Raw genomic sequence first — 18,799 nt, forward strand, 5'->3', positions numbered from 1 at the left:
CCTCCCTCCCTCCAGTTTCAGCTACTCAAATAGCAGCAGACTAAGACTGGGAATAGGTAGTGTGGATAAGCTGGTTATTGAAGGTTTGGACTGTGACCCCCTACTTCTTCCAGTCAGGCTGTTAAATATTCATGTAAGTGGGCTCAGATAGATCCCTGCCATCTGTCTGTACTTATATGACTTCATCCAAACAGCTCCAAAACATGTAAAATTTTATACTCGGAACAGCTCTTAAAAGAAAAAGAGATTTTTTTTAAAACTACCTGAAGGGAACAGGAATGAAAATACAATGTGATTTAGCAAGTAAATTTATTCATCTGGACTCCATCAGCAAGGACTCAAATTCAGCTCTTTTAAGCGCCAGGCCCAGCTGTAGCCCAAGGCTCTCTGGGTAAAGGTCATATTTAGTGTCATAGTTTATATCCAAAGTGCTCCACAGCTCACCTGCTTATTGATCATTAAGCATAAAAAAAAGTCTGTATGCAACTAAGAAGGAAACTGGAGATTCTGTCACTATATATGTGTGTGTGGGCACAGAAGGAAAGTGTTTGAGGAGAAGAAATCAGTAATAAGCCCATTATTTAGCCTGCACTGCATTCAGTTGCACACCTTGATGACCAGATAAAAGGGGGCTGTCGTGCAAGCTTCAGTAAACAGTGTGCCATATGGACAACTCCACGAGGGAACAGATTGTCACAGCTACATTTGACCTGTTTTAGAGCAGTCATGACTCTCTCCCTTGGCACCATGGATGTGCTGCTGACATTTCAGCAGAACTGCTTCAAAAAAACACTTTGAGTGCCACTGACAGAATAGTGGGGCATTTTATGTGTGAGAAGCAATTTCTTCATTTTAAATTAGGCAGCAAGCCCAGTGCTTCTCCCCTCAGAGCCTCTTAAAAGAGTCTGAGCAGGAAAGAGGGAGAGACAAGAATACTGAGAAGACAAAGCCAGGCTTTTCAGTCTACCTGTGTTAAGTTACTGAATACATGCACTTGTGTCATTCATACCCTTCAGGGATTTGAATCTGAACCTCAGATTCAGCTCACAGAAACCCCTGCATGGGCTGGTTGTCACAGAAGAGATGTCTGTGAGATGGCTGAGGTGGGTGATTGGTTTCATACCTGCTCCCAGAAGGGAGCTTACTTTTTTCTGTTCAGGCTCTCACCTTTGAGCTCTTTTTAGACAGGAGTGCATTTTGAAAATAAAAAGGAACACATTTTCATTGTGGTGCTTAAAAAAAATCTTACATGTATTTTGGAAGCATGCCAGAGTGGGTCTTTGTGCCTTGAAAACATTTCAATATGGTGTTACTCTTCTAAGGTCTTTCTCCTTGGCTTAGTCTTTAAGAATAGCCTTGAGGCTTTCAGCTTACTCCATTGATAAAACTTTATTAATGATTTTTTTTTCACCGTTTCAGGCATTGGGAAAAACGTCATCTGTGACCGAACGGCAACTCCCCTGGATGCCTTCAGGATGATGACTGCGGCTCATTATTACCCAAAGCTCATGAGCATCATGGGGAATGTTTTGCGCTTCCTGCCTGCTTTCGTGAAGATGAAGCAGCTGATCCAGGAGGGTTACGTGGGGGAGCTGCTGGTGTGCGAGGTGCAGGTCCACAGCGGGAGCCTGCTGGGCAAGAAGTACAACTGGAGCTGTGATGACCTGATGGGAGGCGGGGGCTTGCACTCGGTCGGCACCTACATCATCGACCTGCTGACCTTCCTCACCAGCCAGAAGGCCGTGAAGGTGCACGGGTTGCTCAAGACCTTTGTGAAGCAGACGGACCACATCAAGGGCATCCGGCAGATCACCAGCGATGACTTCTGCACGTTTCAGATGGTCCTGGAAGGGGGCGTGTGCTGCACGGTGACGCTCAACTTCAACATCCCGGGGGAGTTCAAACAGGACATCATCGTGGTGGGCTCGGCGGGACGGCTCATTGTGATAGGCACCGACCTCTACGGACAGAGCAACAGCTCTCCTCAGCGGGAGCTCCTGCTGAAGGACTCCACGCCGGTCAGCAACTCCTTGCTTCCAGAGAAAGCCTTCAGTGACATCCCATCCCCCTACCTGCGGGGCACCATTAAGATGGTCCAGGCTGTCCGGCAGGCCTTTGAGGACCAGGACGACAGGAGGACCTGGGACGGGAGGCCCCTTACGATGGCTGCCACTTTTGACGACTGTCTGTACGCCCTGTGTGTGGTGGACACCATTAAAAAGTCAAACCAGCTGGGGGAGTGGCAGAACATTTCAATCATGACTGAGGAGCCAGAACTGAGCCCGGCATACTTGATCAGCGAAGCCATGCGGAAGAGCAGGATGTCTCTGTACTGCTAGCTCCTCTGAGCTCCTAGGAATGAATAGGAACTAGACAGCTCTTGCAGGAGATGGTAATTCAGACCCTGTGAAGGGCCTGGGTGTCTTAGCTGAGGATTACAGGAGAAGGAAATACAGTGTCTGGATCAATGAAATCTGTTGGCAGCTAAATGCCAAACTGATGTGGTCCTTCAAAATGCCTAAAAGAGACAGGAAACTTAAGAGCTGATAAACTTCACTGTTTTAATAACAGTATTAGCTGGCTGATTGCAAAGATATATCATGGACTCATCCCCTGCTTGCAGGTGCTTTAGATTATCCAATTGTGTTTACTGTGAAAGGTTGGGAAGATCCTTTTAGATTTTCCTTACCTACCAGAGGGCTGTGAAGGTACTGTCATGTCATTAAATTTTCTGTAGTGTCTGACATGAATGGTTCCTACCATGACAGCTGACACCACCATGTTGTATTACTACACCTCCAACCAGCACACAGAATAACAGGACTTGATGTGAAAGTGTTGCAAGATTCAGAAAATCTTGGCAGTTCACTTTTCATACAACCTGTTAGGAGCTTCTCTGTGTTGGTTTAGTAGTTGTTTTTTGATTTGTTTGGTTTTGGTTTTTTGTTTTGTTAGGGTTTTTTTTTTTGAAGCACAATTAAATAGGAAAATGTGTGGCTTTTAAAACAAAGCAGTCCTCAACCACAGTGCATATGCCTGGGTATTTGGGGAGGGAGGATCTTCTGTGAGCTCCTGGTAAGTGTCAGTGTTACGGGTTTTCCGATTAAAATGGGTGATGGAAAACCTTCATGGATGGCAGGTGGCACAACCCAGTAATGATAATGGGGTTTCTTATACACGCTAGTCTTACAAAGATTTGCACAAAATTTCCTGTGTTTGGGACTGACTTTTGAGTGAATTCATCATGCATTTTGGTTTTAGGTGGGAAATACTAGGAATGTAACCCAAAACCAATGTTTAGGTGAGCAGTGTTCTTTCAAACCACTGTGAACTCACACTTGAGAGATGCACATCAACAAGTCATTTCACATCCCTCAACCCAGAAGTGCTCACCTCCACCAAGTATTAAGTGTGAGTGAAAAACAAAAGGGATGAGAAAATTTCCCATCTATTTACAAGGAAAAAAATTACACAGGACCCCCAGCCTTTTCACCTCCTTAAAGTGGCCAGCTACTGGTACTATGTTAATCATTCCCTGTCACCAGTGCAGGGGTGGACAAACTCTTTTGCTATGTTTGTCCTATTCTTGTTTTTAATATTTTAGATTGCAGTCTTGAAATAATTATTCTTTTGAGAATATCTTCTTGAAAGAATATAGTGAAAGGCACATGATTTATCCCAGTAAATAGGGATACTGTTTTTCTGTGTAAAGCTGCTCCAGTGCTGATGTGTTTACAGCTCTAGGTCTTTAGATAGTAAAAAAGTAGAACACAAGCATATAGCACTAAATCATATTAAACTTGAGAAAAACCTTTTCAGGGTTTTTGTTAATTTTGACTAGGGGAAGTAAGAGAACATTGGGGTGAGCAGTAAATATAAAGAGAAAATACGTTTTTGAAGAGGAGGGCGTCAATAGTGTTGTTCATCTTATCTGGCTTTAGTCAGCTCAGATGAGCAAAATCACTGCAGTCAATACAGAGAGAGCTCTCCAAAGGCTGACTCAGTTCACCCTAGGATTAATATAGAAAGAGGTGCCCACTGGAAATGCCTGTCTTCCTCCTTTGCAGAGAATTTTGGCTTCTAAATTTTGGTGTGGCTGAAGTTAGGAAACTTGTCTCCCAGCCCAAAATTATTCATATGTGCTTAATATTTCAAGAGCATATATATGACCTTTCGTGAAATAGTCCCCAAAGTGTGGTAGTGTGACTGATGAAGGAATAATGTAACACTGCAAAACTGCACCCAAGGGGAGAATTGTTTCTATCCATGTTGTTCTGCCAGTTCTAGCAACTCTCTCTGGGGCTGTTTCGGATAAAACCTCGGGCAAGGCTTCATCATTCCTTCTTGGAAGCAGCCCTTGACAAGTTTGGTTGTTTTTCTTTAAAATGGGTTCCTCTGAGAATTCCAGAGGTAGTATCTGTGCCAATAGGAATTTCCCATTTCAACTGTCCTGTTATATACCATGCTATCCAGTTCCTGCCCTGAAAAGTAAGTAACACAGAAGAGAGAATTTGATAAAGAAATCACCTGTCTCATGAAAAACAGAATTACCCCCAAGGGGATCAAGAGAGTTTTCATACAGTGAAGCAAAACCCATTTACTGAAAAGAGTGGCTAGTCATGAATGCAAGCCTGGTGGATAATTAACCATGTCTAGTTAAACATCATCCAAAAGTGGAACCAAACATGGACCAAAATGTTTGTGAATCTTGCTTCTCAGTGGTTTGGTGATTGTGCTGGAGTTGCTGTTCATGTCTTTGCCCTTCTTTATGGTTCACAAATGTTGGCCGTGTTTCCTCTCCGTGTTTTCTTCTTTTTCCTGTCTTTCTGGGTTTTGTGATGCCACTTAGAATCCTTTCCCCTGCCCCTGCAGTGAACAGGTGAGACACAGTGAGTAAGGATAATACTACTGAGCTCAAGCTTTCTGCCCCAGACACAAAGGTTTGGGTGACAGGCATCATCCATCCTCTGTGCAGACCTACTGATGCAGCAGAAAGGAAATCCAATGCTTTGCTTACACAGACATCTGATGCTGCTGTTCGTACTGGCTGTGTTCAACTGGGTTGAATCTTGTATTGCTCCTTGTGCTGGCCCAGAGAGAGCAGGGACAGGGTAGGACCTCCTCTTCTAATACAGAGATGCTACATTTATGTTACCTAACTGGAATGGCAGCAGGAGCTGCATACATTCAGGATTATGGAGCAGTTTTTTCCATTCTCTAGGAGGTGAAGGTGCTGCAGTGTCAAGTGTAAACATACTAAACTTCCACCTGGCTTGGAGGAGGAAATAATTGGTATATTTATTGAATGAGTATTGTTATTCTGACAAATAGTTTCTTTATAGTCTGGGATTTTTCTTGGCAGCATCCAGCCCTCTGCTCCTTTGGTACAGTTGAAAGTACATTGAATTTGCCCTAAATAGCCTCTGGAGTTCAAGTTAGGTTTAGGAATTTGGGCATCAGATAGCAGAGATGTACTTTACTGAACTCAGAAGCAGTACCATCCCAGGAAACATGTATTTGGTATTGCACGTTTAATGCTGTGCCACAAGGTTTGAGATGAATGCTGCTAAATTGGTGCAGGCCTAGGAGCCAAACTGCAGCTACTGCTGGAATTTACAGTAGCCCCCAAATGATCTTATTCATACACTAGATAAGAAATTTCATTCCTCTTTCCCAGGACTGCTGTTGGAGAGGCTCTTTCCTTTGCCATCAACCTGTGCACAAAGGATACCAATTGTTATGGTCTGTTGCCAAAGACAGAAAGAGCCAAGGGTGAGCTTTGCTGCTCTGCAGGGCTCTGTTCCAGTGCTGGGACAGTCAGCTGGGAGAGGGTGTCTTGTCTTATTTCACATTGGAATTGCATTGGGATTCACACCAGGGGTGGAGCAACCCTGCGCTGTGTGACAGCAGGGCACAAGTGAACTCCTTAAATGTGCCCAGAGGGAGGGTGCTGATTGCAGCAGGGAGCAGCAGGAAGGTGTCTGCAGGCTGGAACCTCTGTGCCTGCCCTCCAGGGAGGATATGCTGGTGGTGTGGAGGGTCAGGGCTGCACTTCCTGAGGGTGACAGCAGCAGCCTTGCTCCACCTCTGTGTGTGGGAGCCCAAGAAGGGACCCTGAAGAATCTGTCCCATACTCCTGCTGGATAGGCACATGCTCAGTGCTGATCTCAGTGGAGTCCTACATGGAAGTGTAAGAACTCTACAGGAGCTTGTCTTTCCTACATCTAGTACCATGCATGTGGTAAATCTGCAGTACTTCAGCTGTGTAGTGAGAAAATACCAAGTAGAGAAGATGGGACCTTACCCATGCAGCCAACACAACAGAGAATTGGGCCACGCCTTGATGAGCTTCAGCTCAGGATGGGCTGCTCTGGAGCTCATCCTTTGCTTTGGCTGGAAGTACAGGAATTCCCTGCCCAGCCAGCATCAGGCAATCAGAGGCACTATCCATTTTGTACTAAGTGTTCCCTTCTTTTCCATAACTTTCAAAAAAGTGACTGTACAAGTGAACAGCTGTCCTGGAAGTTCAGCCATCCAAAAAAAGGTTGAATTGTCATTGTGCTGCATGTGGTCACAGCACAATGACAATTCAATTTCTTGTCCATACAAATGTGGAATAGACCCAGACAATTAAAAATAACTCACATTCTACCAAGAAGAGGCATATTTTATTTACTGGGTAAAGGTAGGCATAGTATCTTGATGTTGTTTCTGCAGAGATTCGTAATGAGTGATGACAGAACTTCTTGTTGCTGGGATTTTTTTTATTTGACTTTTATTTATGTCCTTCAGCATAAAATATCACTCATTGTGAAGTCTATTCACTGCTAAGTTCTGTATCTACAAGCCAGAGTTGTGGCTTTGTGCACATACTCCACACTGGTTTGGTGTTCCCGTGGCCCAGTGATGTACCCTTAGTATGCATGAAACTCAACACTGGACTTACGACCTCTGCAGTGATCTCTGGGTATCTGGAGCTATTGTGAAATGGCAGGATTATTCAGGACAGCAGTTCCTTTTTGTTGTTGTTGAAGTTGTTACTTGTGGGGAGCAAAGTTTGTAAATTTTAGAGATGAAGTGTGACTGAATAATACTTGGCAGTCTTATCTGCTTTAAAATTTCCTCTTTATTGAGCTGCTGGGTGAAGTCTGTCCAATAAAAGTAATTTCCCCTTAACTCCCCACTTCCATTTGCTCATGAAAAGAGGAAATTTTTAAGTAAATGGGACTACACATAATGCTGCATTCATGAACTGATGTCAAAAGCTCATGACTTAATGAGTGTATGAAGGCACAGTCCAAACAAGTAATGTCTTTTTTGAAGCTGCCAGATCGAGGCCTTGGGGTTGGGGAAAGAAGGGGATCAGCACAGGTCAGACTGAAATAGCTTTTATTCAGCATTTTGAATAAAATGAATAAACAGAATGGCTATGGTCAATCCAAAACTGAACACATGTTTGTATAAGGGTATTTATTTGCATTTTTTAATTTATTTTGGGATTGAGTTCCATTTTTAAAGAATGCTGTTTTGAAATGAAAGGTTTTAAAAGTCTTTTATTATGTTTTGGCATGTGTGAAATTAATTGTTTGGGGCTGGGGGGGGTTGTTTTGTTTTGTTTTTTTTTAATCCATACTTTAAAAATCTCATCCATTTGGTTTAAGGATGTTCAGTGACTTCAGCTGCCTTTGGGCAGGTTCAGCTCTGAAGCTGGACCCTCACAGTATCTTACAGTGACCCCATTTTTAACATCTGAATTTGGCCTTCTGAGTTTCCTTTGTGTCTTCTTGTGGCAGTGGGAAAACTGATTCATTCCATGGAGTTGGCAACAGATCATCAAGACACTTTTTGCAGCAATGCCAGCCATTGTCTTTAAAAGCACTTAGCTCTATTGACTTGTTTACCTTGGTTATTTATGACCTTCCAGCCATGTGCTGTCCATTATTTGTTTTCCTTTTTTTTTATATCAGCCATTGGACTCACTTCCCTGCCCTCTTTGTTTCTCATTCCATTGCAAACCTGGAGGTGAGCCTCCCTCGCTACCCACTGAGCTCCTGCTCAGTCTGTGTTACACATGGCATTCAGGGTGGCTAACTACAACCTGAAGTGACTTCTAATACAGTACATTACAGGATAGGTGACCACCACAACTGCTCGAGTTCGGGGCATTCCGAGTGCCCCGCCAGGGCAGGAATCAAAGCTCCCTGCTGTGCTGTGCTTCAGGAGCAGCACTCACTGTTGCTCTCCCACTGGTTTGCTTTTATTTGATTTTGAAATTGAGAAAATGTTCAGTTTGTTGCTGTGTCAATATTAAGTATATATTTATTGTTTTTCAGACATACATACATATATATAAATGCTATATATATATATATATAATGTCAACGCATGGACATATGTACAGTAGATATTTTAAAGAGCTATTTATCAAGAAAACTAAGTGTTATAAGTAAACAGAGTTTATATTTTATATATTATGTAGATAGCAAAAAAAAAGGTGGTTAAATTATACCAGGACTTTTGGGGGTGGGGTTGGAGAAATGGGCAAGGGCTGGTTCTAGCATTTTAAACAGCCAAACTACTTTGTACGGAAGCTGCCTGCTGTGCCTCTCGGCTGCAACATCTGTTTGTCTCTTCTTTTAGAAGATGATGTGCATTGTTACTTTTACATTGCTTGGGGAATGTAGTTAGTTTATTCTCAGCCAACTGGTATGTGCTGCTTAAAACATGGTTTCCTGCTGTTCTGCATACTTGCATTGATGGAATAAAAGGATCTTAACTGGCAAATAAAGACGTAAAAGGTTGTGTTCCCAGCTGTCTGTGGTCTTTCCCCACACCTATATATTGGGGGGCATGTCTGTGTGTAATAACCATCACCTCTGCCTGGTTTCAGGCCTCCCTGTTAAGCTCAGCACATCAGAGTAAAACACATGGGCTTTATGCTTGGAGTGAGGATTTTGATGGAAGGAGAGGAAGAATGAAGTTTAACACTCATTTAACACTTCAAGATTTTATGTATGGCAAAGACTGAACTAGTGCCTGCTGGGGGCATGTATCTCCAGGGGACAGCTGCTTTTGTTGCCAAAGGATGCAAGTAAGTCCAATGTCATGGCAAAATTGGGACATGCCCCCCTGCTGCCTAGAGATCCTTTTTCCTGAATTTTCTCTTTCTTCTGGATCCTTTCATTCCTTCTTTTCCCACCACAGCCTGGAGATCCTCTTCCTACCTGACCACTGGTACTACCTAATATTTTTGCCTTCCCAGTCCCCAGCTCCCTCCAGTGACTTCCCCATGCTTACCTCCATTCTTGCTCCCATCTGCCAGGAGCTGTCTGCTTGTCTGGTGCTCCTTTTCTCCCCTGTATGTGGGAGTATATGAATTCTTGTAAGGATCTTCTTATTCCAGCCCCTCTGTTGCTGAATAAAACCTCACTTGGGCATGAAGTAGTAGAAATTCTGGGATTTGAGGAGAGATTTACTGCCTCTATGATTGATGTGTAAAAAGGATAGAGCATTGCCTACATGCCTTTTAGAGCAGAGCACACAGAGAGATGCTGGATTCTCCTTGCTTCCGTGCACACTCCATTCCCAAGCACTATGAGAGTATGTAAAATCTGAGGCACAGATCTGTGAAGGGATGGGAAATCATCATCACTTACAATGCACAGTACCCTCAGATCACATAATCTTGTAAATTGTATATTTTTCATATATATAAAAATTTACAGAGTTAGTATATTTTAAATAAAATTTACAGTGTAGTTTCATCACAGAAATGTAACATTTTAGCAACTTCTATTACTTCCACTGCAATTATCATACTGTAAAGATGTACTGGTATTTATATGCACATAAAATACTCTTTATCAGTTTTAATACACATAATTTTCTTAGTCTGAAGAGAAGAAAAGCACAAGACAAGGAAGCATCAGTGCCCAGGTCTTCAGGAATTACAGTTTAATGTTTGCCTTGTCCTCATGAGGAAATGTAGTGTAACCTTGCTCAGGTTTCCAGATCACCATCCCCAACCAATCAATTAGGCACTGAATTAGAACAGGGCCAAATTTCATGGTATATCCTTTCCCATCAACTTCAGAATAAAACAAGGCTTACTTGTCTTTAAAAGGCTAAAATGTAGAAATCTCTGGAAAACAGCACCTGGGGGAGCAATTACTGTGAAACAGTGTTGGAGGTACAGTGGGGTTATTAGTACCATGTTCCAGTGCACAGTATATAACTGTACAGGTAAGTGAAAATGCAAGAGCAAGTATAAACATTCCACACTAATGAGGCTGCACAAGTGCTAAGATAAACATTTCCAAACCTGTGTCAGCACACTGAGACACTGAAGTGTAGATTTATGAACCCAAGTGAAACTTCCGCTTTTAAAACAAACTGCAAAAACGTAGGTGAGGGGGAAGACCTTTTGCCATTTTCCCTAGTTTTTGAAGAACCAAGGCTTCCACAACTTACCCTGGCCTGTCCTGCTGTTTTCTGGAGCCCTATTGATTACCAGCTATGCAGTAAAAACAATGGGTGGCTTGTAGCCATAAATATTAATCAGAAGAATGTTAAATGCATTGCATTGTTCTCTTTGGCAATGAAGTTTGCTGGGGCAGGGGTTATTAAAACATGCTGCTGTGCCAAAGAGAAGACGCACTTAATGCCCTTGCTATTTATTCCTCTTGGACAGTGGAAGGCTGTGGAGGTCTTTTGTGAGGCCAGGGGAAAGCCTGTGTTTCAGAGCTGACACAGGTGATGCCCGGCACAACAGGGCTTTACCCCAGCACAGCTCCAATGGGGTGACATAGCACGGCTCTTCCTAGGGCAGCCTTTCCTGGGATAGAAGCTGGGAGAAGGTGCCTCTCTGCTCAGTCTGCTGGGGCCCATGTGCCTGTGCTAGTCACAGCTGCAGTCACCGTGTTCAACATGGAAGGCGGAAATTTCCACCAGGCATCCCCAGCAGGCTGCCCTTGGAGTCACCTGACTTGTCACCTGTCCCATGGCACTGGCCTAGTCCAAGCTAAAACTCATGTCCTGCACATAATGCCTTTTCCAATGTGTTTTCCCCTTGGGAATGCTCCAACTACTGCATTTAGCACCACAAACTTTAGTGGTGTGCACCACATCTTTGCTTTAAAATTAATCATTGCAACTCCACAAACAATTCCTGAGGGGTGAGGCAGGACTGCTGCCAAGCTTGGGGCAGCACTCCTACTTGTTCCTGCCTTCCCTAGGTACAGGCACTGGGGAGAATGTGCATGGCCACCTGGTTAACACAGTCATGGATTTAGCTGAAAACTAGAATTGTGAGGTTTTTATTAAGTTAGTTTTCAGACAAAACAATTCCCTGGTCTGAGTCATTGTCAACAGAAATTTATGCCAAATCGTTCTAATAGCAGAATGTAAATAGAAACCAGTTCTGCTGACTGCCAGAAATGTGCTTTTTTCATCAGATCAAAGAGTTGGTAGAGTAACTACAGAATAATAAACATGTCCAAAATAAAAGCTAATAGAGGAAAACAATTTTAAGTTCTGCATGTCCCTACAAAAGGGTTTACATGTAAGCAAGTGTTTCTGCTGTGGCCTCTCCTCCAGGCATGGAAATGGTGTATATACAGATCCTAGAGAAATTCTAGGCTGTATCACAGCCTTCTCCAGTCTGTTCTAATAACTCTACCTTTCACAGTTAATCACATCTTGCAGACTAAAGGCTTTTGCAGGTTATCAGATCCCATCCAGGCAATGAAAACAGCCTGTGAATGCAACCAGCGTTGTCACTTGTGCAAGTAAGTTTTACATGGTGCTGCAGCCAAACCTGGATAAGATGAGACACACTTTTCAAGACTTTGAGAAGGCAGAGATAGTTGGAAATGGAAATGGTGCTTGACAGGCTTCTTTACTTTCCCAGTGCTATCCCTAAATTGCTAGATTTTATGTTTTAACATTCCTTTTCAGTGGTGCTAGCTATGCATCTTGTGGAAGTACCTGTGATGAAAAATGCCTTCCATTACTAGTTGTGACAAGCTCTCCAGCTCAAGAAGGAAGGTAATCAGAATGTCAGATAAGGTAATCAGGATCAGGATAAAAAAACAGATTCAGAAGAAACCAGAACTTTCCTGGGCTCTGATGATTGACTCTATTCTGTTAATTATTAGAAACATCCCAAGCAAGACTTCCGGCTTAGATCAACTTTTATTTGTCTAGATCCTTTCTGTGGCAATGTTAGGAAGTTAGCACACAGCAGACACGATTCCCACTAAGCAAACTGCTTGAAACCACCCTCTTTTTTGGTGATTATGAAATTAATAATGGGCATTCTGTGCCAACAGGCCACCGTGGCAGAGGGTGGGCCTCGGTGCTTCCTCTGCTGCTGTGGATGCAGCTGAGTGTTGAGGACTGGCAGAATGGAAGGATGTTGGGATTACGAAACTTGTGTGTTAAGAAATGAGTCTGTCTGTGTTGCAGTGTGAGGAAATGCAGGTATAAACTGTGCTCTTTCAGCAGAACATTTTTTGTTAAAATGGATTCTTTTTTCCATTCACTTTTCTATGTCTTTTGCATACAGTTCCATGGACAGCATAAACAACTTTCTGGGAGATGTCCTGCCCTTTTGGCTTACAGACTTTGATACCTGGAATTAATTCCTGTGTAGTCCTACTATAGGACCAGGGCCTCTGTGAAGAAGAAAAGACTAAGTCACTTGCTGAATTGACAAAGCTCCCAGCCATCCACCCATGTTTGGCAAACTTTGTCCGTATGTCCGTACTCCTTCACACATATGAAGTGTCTTATTAACAAATCCCCTCAAAGTGAGCTGTTGTGATTATTCTCATTTTGCAGCTGGCAAGGTGAAAGCAGAAGTGAAATTGGTGAGATCACTCTCTAATGATTTTTTTTTGTTTGTTTGTTTGTTTTTTGACTTGTAACTTCTAACCTGTTTTTAAGGCTGATTTTGGTAGGATTTTCCTCCTTTTATGGATGAAGTGGTCAGAACTATTTACCTTTATAAAATTATTTTTATATTCTTTTCCTTTACTGTGAGGATGGTGAGTCACTGGCACAGGTTGCCCAGAGAAGTTGTGGATGCCCCATCCCTGTCACTATGCAAGGCTAGGTTGGATGGGATGTGGAGCAACCTGTTCTAGTGTAAGGTGTCCCTGCCCATGGCAGGGAGTTGGAATAAGATGGTCTTTAAGGTGCCTTCCAACCCAAACCATTCTATGAGTCTATGATTTTAACACTAGTACTGGAAGATTTGAAATTACAGTTAATATTTCTGTTGATAACAGGATCTCCTTGGCTTCACAACGAAGGTAGATACCATTACCTTCACTTTGTCTTTAGAAAATTAGAGACGAATGGCAACCCATGCTGCTCAAGGCCATGCAGAACAAGTCTATGACAGCCAGATCCACATCCTGCTGCTTTAATTTCTGGTTCCCTTTAAATAGTTCTCAAATCTAATATAATTCTCATTCATTATAATTAATATAATAAGTCATTTATAATTAATGCCTAATATGCTGTTGCAGCTTGTGAATACCAAATAAGCTGGGGCTGGCTGCACAGTCTGTGTTCAAATTACTCTATTTAGAACAGTGCTAGCAGCACCAAAGCTTACACCAGCAGCTTCACAGCTATGTGAATACATGTTGTGCAGTTCCATCTATGGAGAGGAAGGTGAGACTGCACACTCCATGAATTGATTTTAAAACCAAGCTGATAAAATTAGCACCAGATCCATGTGCTGACCAGAAAATTACTAGAATAACCAATTAGGTAGCACAAAGCTGCACTTCCTGCTATGTTTTGAGAAAGGATGGTATAGCACTGTATCTGCCTGCACCCTATAGCTCACAATGCTCAGCTTGACAAGGATTTCTGGCCTCAAATGCTTCAGGAAGCATTGCTTTCAGTTCCCAACAGCAAGTTTTCAATGATAATGGCTGTAAATCATTGCTTGTAGAGGCAGATGACAATCATCCTGGTGTAATTGCGAAACTGGTGGGGTAAATGTCCTGTGATTTTTACAACTTTGCATTAAAGCAGGACATTGACAGTACCTCTAAAAAGCACAGGAGTGCAGGACTAAAAGGCTGATAGAAAATCACCATCAGCAGAGAGGGGGAGACTACTTTGTCCTGTCTCAAAATAAACAGCTGTTCACCATTCCAGTTTTGCAGCTTGTCTTCATATATTAAAACAAGCCTGCGAACCATGACTGATATAATTTCAAGTCATTAATTAGTTGCTGCTCAATCCTTTATGGATGCTCTAGCAAAGCCCTCTGAGCTTCACCGAGATCAAAAATCTGCTTGTGCACAGGACTGCCCTCCCCCTGGGCAGGCCGGCCTCCTGAAAGAAAATTATTAAGTGACAAATTATTCTTTGGAGGTACAAGTGCTGTGTCAGCTGGGTTGCTTTGGTTGGATCCAATCCGTTCACCCTTCCATCAGTGGTCCCAGTGAAACTGCTGGGTTGGATTCCTGCTTTTGAGCCTAGGCAGCAGGGTGGAGCTAGGAATTTGTTTTGTGGCCAAACGTGCCAGCAGCCACTGGGGTGCTGTTCTCGGCACAGGTTGTGGCCAAGGAGGGTAGAAATGGGGTGAAAAGTTTAATCATAAAATAGTTTGGGTTGGAAGGGACCTGTAAAGCTCATCTAGACCAATTCTCCCAGGGATCATAATAACTATACCTCATCCAAATACCACAGCTCTTGATTAGGCTGCTCAAGATGTCTTATTTAATTTTCCCACTGTCCTTAAACAGACCAGCCTTTGTCTCATTGTCACCTCATTGTCTGTTCTCAATTAAAGAGTAACAAACCTGAGATAATGTTATTTGGAACTGTTTATTAGTTACTGTGTAGTGCCCCAAATGTGCCATGCTCAGTGACAGCACAAAGCATGTGTTTGATGCTATTAAAAAACTTCAGGCAAAAATGTCAATCTTAACACAGCTACTAATCAGGTTGGTAGGAGAATAATTAGGGCACAGCTGAGGTTACACAACAAATCAAAGTTATGACTAGAATCCAGAAGACATCATCCTAAAAAAATCGCTAACATAATCTTAAAAAACCCCAACCTTTATATTTGGAGCAAGCAGCAGCAGTTGGTTATTTCCTTCCTAATTGTCTTGCAGTTTCTGTATATCTTTGCAGACAAAACCATGTCACCTCTGAAGAACACTCTTTCTTTAGCAGGATGAGAAAACACAGAAGTAGGACACATTTGAACTCAGATTTCCAAGTTCAGCCGCTCCTCTTGCTATTTTCAGCCCTGTAAGCCTTTTCCTTGCTGTCATGTGGGGATGCCTGCTCATGATTACAAGGACAGTGTTTGGTCTGCTTGGAGACAGACTTGCCTGTTGTGCTTCCATGCTAAAATGAAAGGCTGAATTCCCCTTTGATGCCAAACAGCTTTATAATTTTTTTACCTTAGAGTGTTATATTTTTTCCATCTGACTTCAACAAGGAATTAAGTTGTGAACATTAATAGTGTCAACATTTGCATTCTTCTCTCAGGTAGAGTGTAAACAGCAGGGTGATGCTGTTTTGGCCAGGAAATGAGGCCAAGCTTTTCCACATCTGCCAATCTTCATAATGAAAAGGTTATGTGAATGTATAAGTAAATTGTCCTTTCCATTAACACAGCCCTCATCTCCATCTGGAAATATTCATGCTTCTGAAAAAACATGAGATGATATCTTAGAAAAGCTGAAATGACCCAATTTGTAACTTCTTTCCTGAGCATCAATCATTTCCTATTATGACAGGAACAAGGGATGGTGTATATATATTTTTTTTAAGTACATCTTCCATCAGTTTAGAGCAAATGAAACCCACATGAAAAATTCACTTATTCTCTGTACATTACATCCTTGGGTCATAATGCCATACAAATATGGACCTCCATGCTGTGTGAAATTGACATTTCATTGCTTTGCATTTTCCCCTTTTTTTGAGAAATTCACATACTGATGTGTGCTTCTGATCTGTAATTCTGATTCATTGATAGGTCAGTCACACAGGACAGACTGAAGTGACTTTCCGAGAGCAGCACATCGTTCACAGAAAATTAATGCAGCTTTAACAGCAAAAGCATTCATGAAGAAACACAGGCACAATGCAGTTCATATTTTGCAATAAAATACGTTAACAATGCCTGTTTGGCTTCCTTCTCCTGTGACCCTTTATGTCAGTGAGTAATTCACTTGAGAAATATAAAGATATCAGCACAAAATGCAAGCACAGTAATACTCATAGTCACAGATAAAAGCAAGAGATGCAGTGTGCTAGCAGGGTACTAATTCATTCAGCTCTGCTATCTCTGATAATCCCAAGCCAATTCTAAACCTGCTTCCCTTTTATCTTTTATGTGTGCTACCTTTTCTGATGTTATTACAGTTTAAAAGAATTAAATGTTTAGGCTATCATGGTTTGGATAAATGCCTAGTTATGTATTATTGATTAAATATGTATTAATCAATTGTATTATAAGCACAGTCCTCCACTTGGCTGATTGACACTAGCAGCTATAAATGATTAAATTCTGCTTTCATTTTCAGTGGCAAGAAAGAGATTCTGTCAATAGGAATGAAGATACTTTATGTCCTTAGACAAGGGAAAATAAGGTTATTATTCAGTTTATGAAAATACAAAATGTTTAAAATTAAATATTTAAGTCATGAGTCACTTGTGTGCTTTACAACACTGGGTTACAGCATGTAGAGTCACTTGGCAAGTGCAGGTGGATGTAGAAGGGCAGTTAAAAGATAAAAGGGCTGTTAGAGTAAGAAAGTCCAACTCAAAAAATAGGTTAGTCATCTTTGGTTTGCTGTGAATGTGTCACCACATAGTAATTATTGTAGCCAATAGCAGTTCATACTCAACCTACGCTTTTAATTTCATTTGTGTTTTGAAAAGTCTCAAATTAAATTCTTTAATTCATTTCCCACTGACTTAAATATTGATGCAATATTTACAACTGATCTCACTATAATCTCTTATGTTAGAAACAGGCACCATTAAGAAAATCTCTGTGTATAAGAAGCTTTCTATATATGGGGTTTAGAATCTCTACTTGGGGAAGAACATTCATTTTATTGTTTTTCAGGACAGGTGTTGATTTTTTGCTGTATTTTTATGCAGCTAAATCTTTCAGAACCTAATTTTGTTTAGGCATTTTACCAACGGCATACCATTCTGTTAACATTCTGTATCTCCTGTACTATAAATTAGTGCTAAAATGAATTGTGTTAGCTTCAGGCTTCTTCAGAGCACCACTACAGCTATGTAATAAGTCTTGACAAGGGCAGGAATGAATGACTGAAAATTACACGAGATTTAATTTCGGTAGCTGTTTCCTGAACCGTGTGATACTGGTCAGCTCCCAACACCACCGAACAGCTCTCATCCCGAGACAAGTGCCATCTACCGACAAAAGATGTATTGAGCTGAGGAAGCCCCAGGTGACCAAAAGTGGAACCAGCCTGCCACCTGCTGCTGAGCGGAATTACTCCAACATTTGCTAGGACTTGCACACACCCTACAAAAAACACACTCCTGAGTGAGCTGGGTTTGACAAAAGCCTTGCCCATTTCTGCAAGAGTGTGCTTTTTTCGGGCTACTTCGAAAGTGTGGGGCAAGATTAAAATAATGGGATGTTCTGTGCGTTTGAAAATAGGCTCCATAGGCTCAGCAGCTGCCTTGTCTTCTCTCTCTGGCACTGGGGAGGCCACAGCTCGAGGGCTGTGCCCGGTTCTGGGACCCTCAATTCAAGAACGATGCTGAGGTGCTGACGCAGGTCCCGAGAAGGGCAACAAAGCTGGGGAAGGCTCTGGAGCACAAGTCCTGTGGGGAGCAGCTGAGGGAGCTGGGGGTGTTTAACCTGGAGAAAAGGAGGCTCAGGGGGCACTGAACACTCTCTACAAGTGCCTGAAAGGAGGCTGTGGCTTCCTAGGTGGGGGTAAGCCTCCTCTCCCGAGTTTCAGGTTGGACATAAGGAAGAATTGCTTCACAGAAAGGATCCCTAAACATTGGAATGGGCTGCCCAGAGAGGTGGTGGAGTCACCATCTCTGGAAGTGTTTATGGAAAGGCTGAACCTGGCACTCTGGTCTAGCTGACAAGGTGGTGTTTGGTCAAAGGTTGGACTCGATGATCTCAAAGGTCTTTTCCAATCTAATAAACTCTGTGATTCTGGCACTTCAAAATCCTGCTGCAGCTAACTCAGGCACTCAATGGGCTCGTTCAAGTTTCTGCTCCTGGAAAGGGGCTCCGAGCTGAAAACTCCACTCCTGGGGCGAGCAGCTGTCCAGGCTTTGCAATAGCACAGAGGCAAGGTCCTAGACACAAACACCACCAACAACTACAGAAGTACCCTAACCCCGAATCAAAATCGCACTTCTAGTTTGATGTTCCACAGTTCTGGCAACACAGGCTGATTTTTGAGGCTTTCAGCAGCGAGATGTAGGTCCTCTATCTGTTTTGATGGGCGGGATATTTAGCACCCAGTACTTTGATCACAAGCGCCTGGGTAAATCTCTGTTTTGCCAAATGCACTTCGCTTCCCAGAGCTGTCTGTAGGACACGCGTCCCTGCAGTCACGGCGGATGGGGCGCAAAGCGCCGAGCACGCCCATCCTCACAGCACACAACGCGGGCAGCCCTCAGCGCACCCGCGCCACGCGGGGAGCGAGCTCTGAGGGACGGACGCCCTCTGAGGGCAGAGGCATGGAGCTGAGGGGTGGCGGGGAGCACAGGCGGGGTGCGTGATGAACCGGGTGATCCCGAGAGGCCG

The 18,799-nt window shown here is 42.8% G+C and overlaps 1 protein-coding gene and 1 long non-coding RNA gene across 2 annotated transcripts in view; one reads left to right on the top strand and one right to left on the bottom strand.

Annotated features, from left to right (window-relative positions):
- GFOD1 (Gfo/Idh/MocA-like oxidoreductase domain containing 1) overlaps window positions 1-8,804 on the top strand; it is a 70,699-nt gene extending 61,895 nt beyond the window's left edge. The window contains exon 2 of the mRNA XM_064424333.1: window positions 1,420-8,804. Within this exon, the coding sequence (XP_064280403.1) occupies window positions 1,420-2,339 (920 nt within the window). The 3' untranslated portion in view covers window positions 2,340-8,804. The remainder of the gene's footprint in view (window positions 1-1,419) is intronic.
- Window positions 7,596-18,733, bottom strand: LOC135303080 (uncharacterized). Its single transcript, XR_010364608.1, has 2 exons — window positions 15,087-18,733; window positions 7,596-9,624 (listed from the first exon to the last, which is right to left on the bottom strand). It is a non-coding gene; the product is annotated as an uncharacterized LOC135303080 (long non-coding RNA).
- Between the last annotated feature and the right edge of the window lie 66 nt (window positions 18,734-18,799).

This window comes from Passer domesticus, chromosome 1, assembly GCF_036417665.1.
Source record: "Passer domesticus isolate bPasDom1 chromosome 1, bPasDom1.hap1, whole genome shotgun sequence".
In the NCBI taxonomy this organism is placed as follows: Eukaryota; Metazoa; Chordata; class Aves; order Passeriformes; family Passeridae; genus Passer; species Passer domesticus.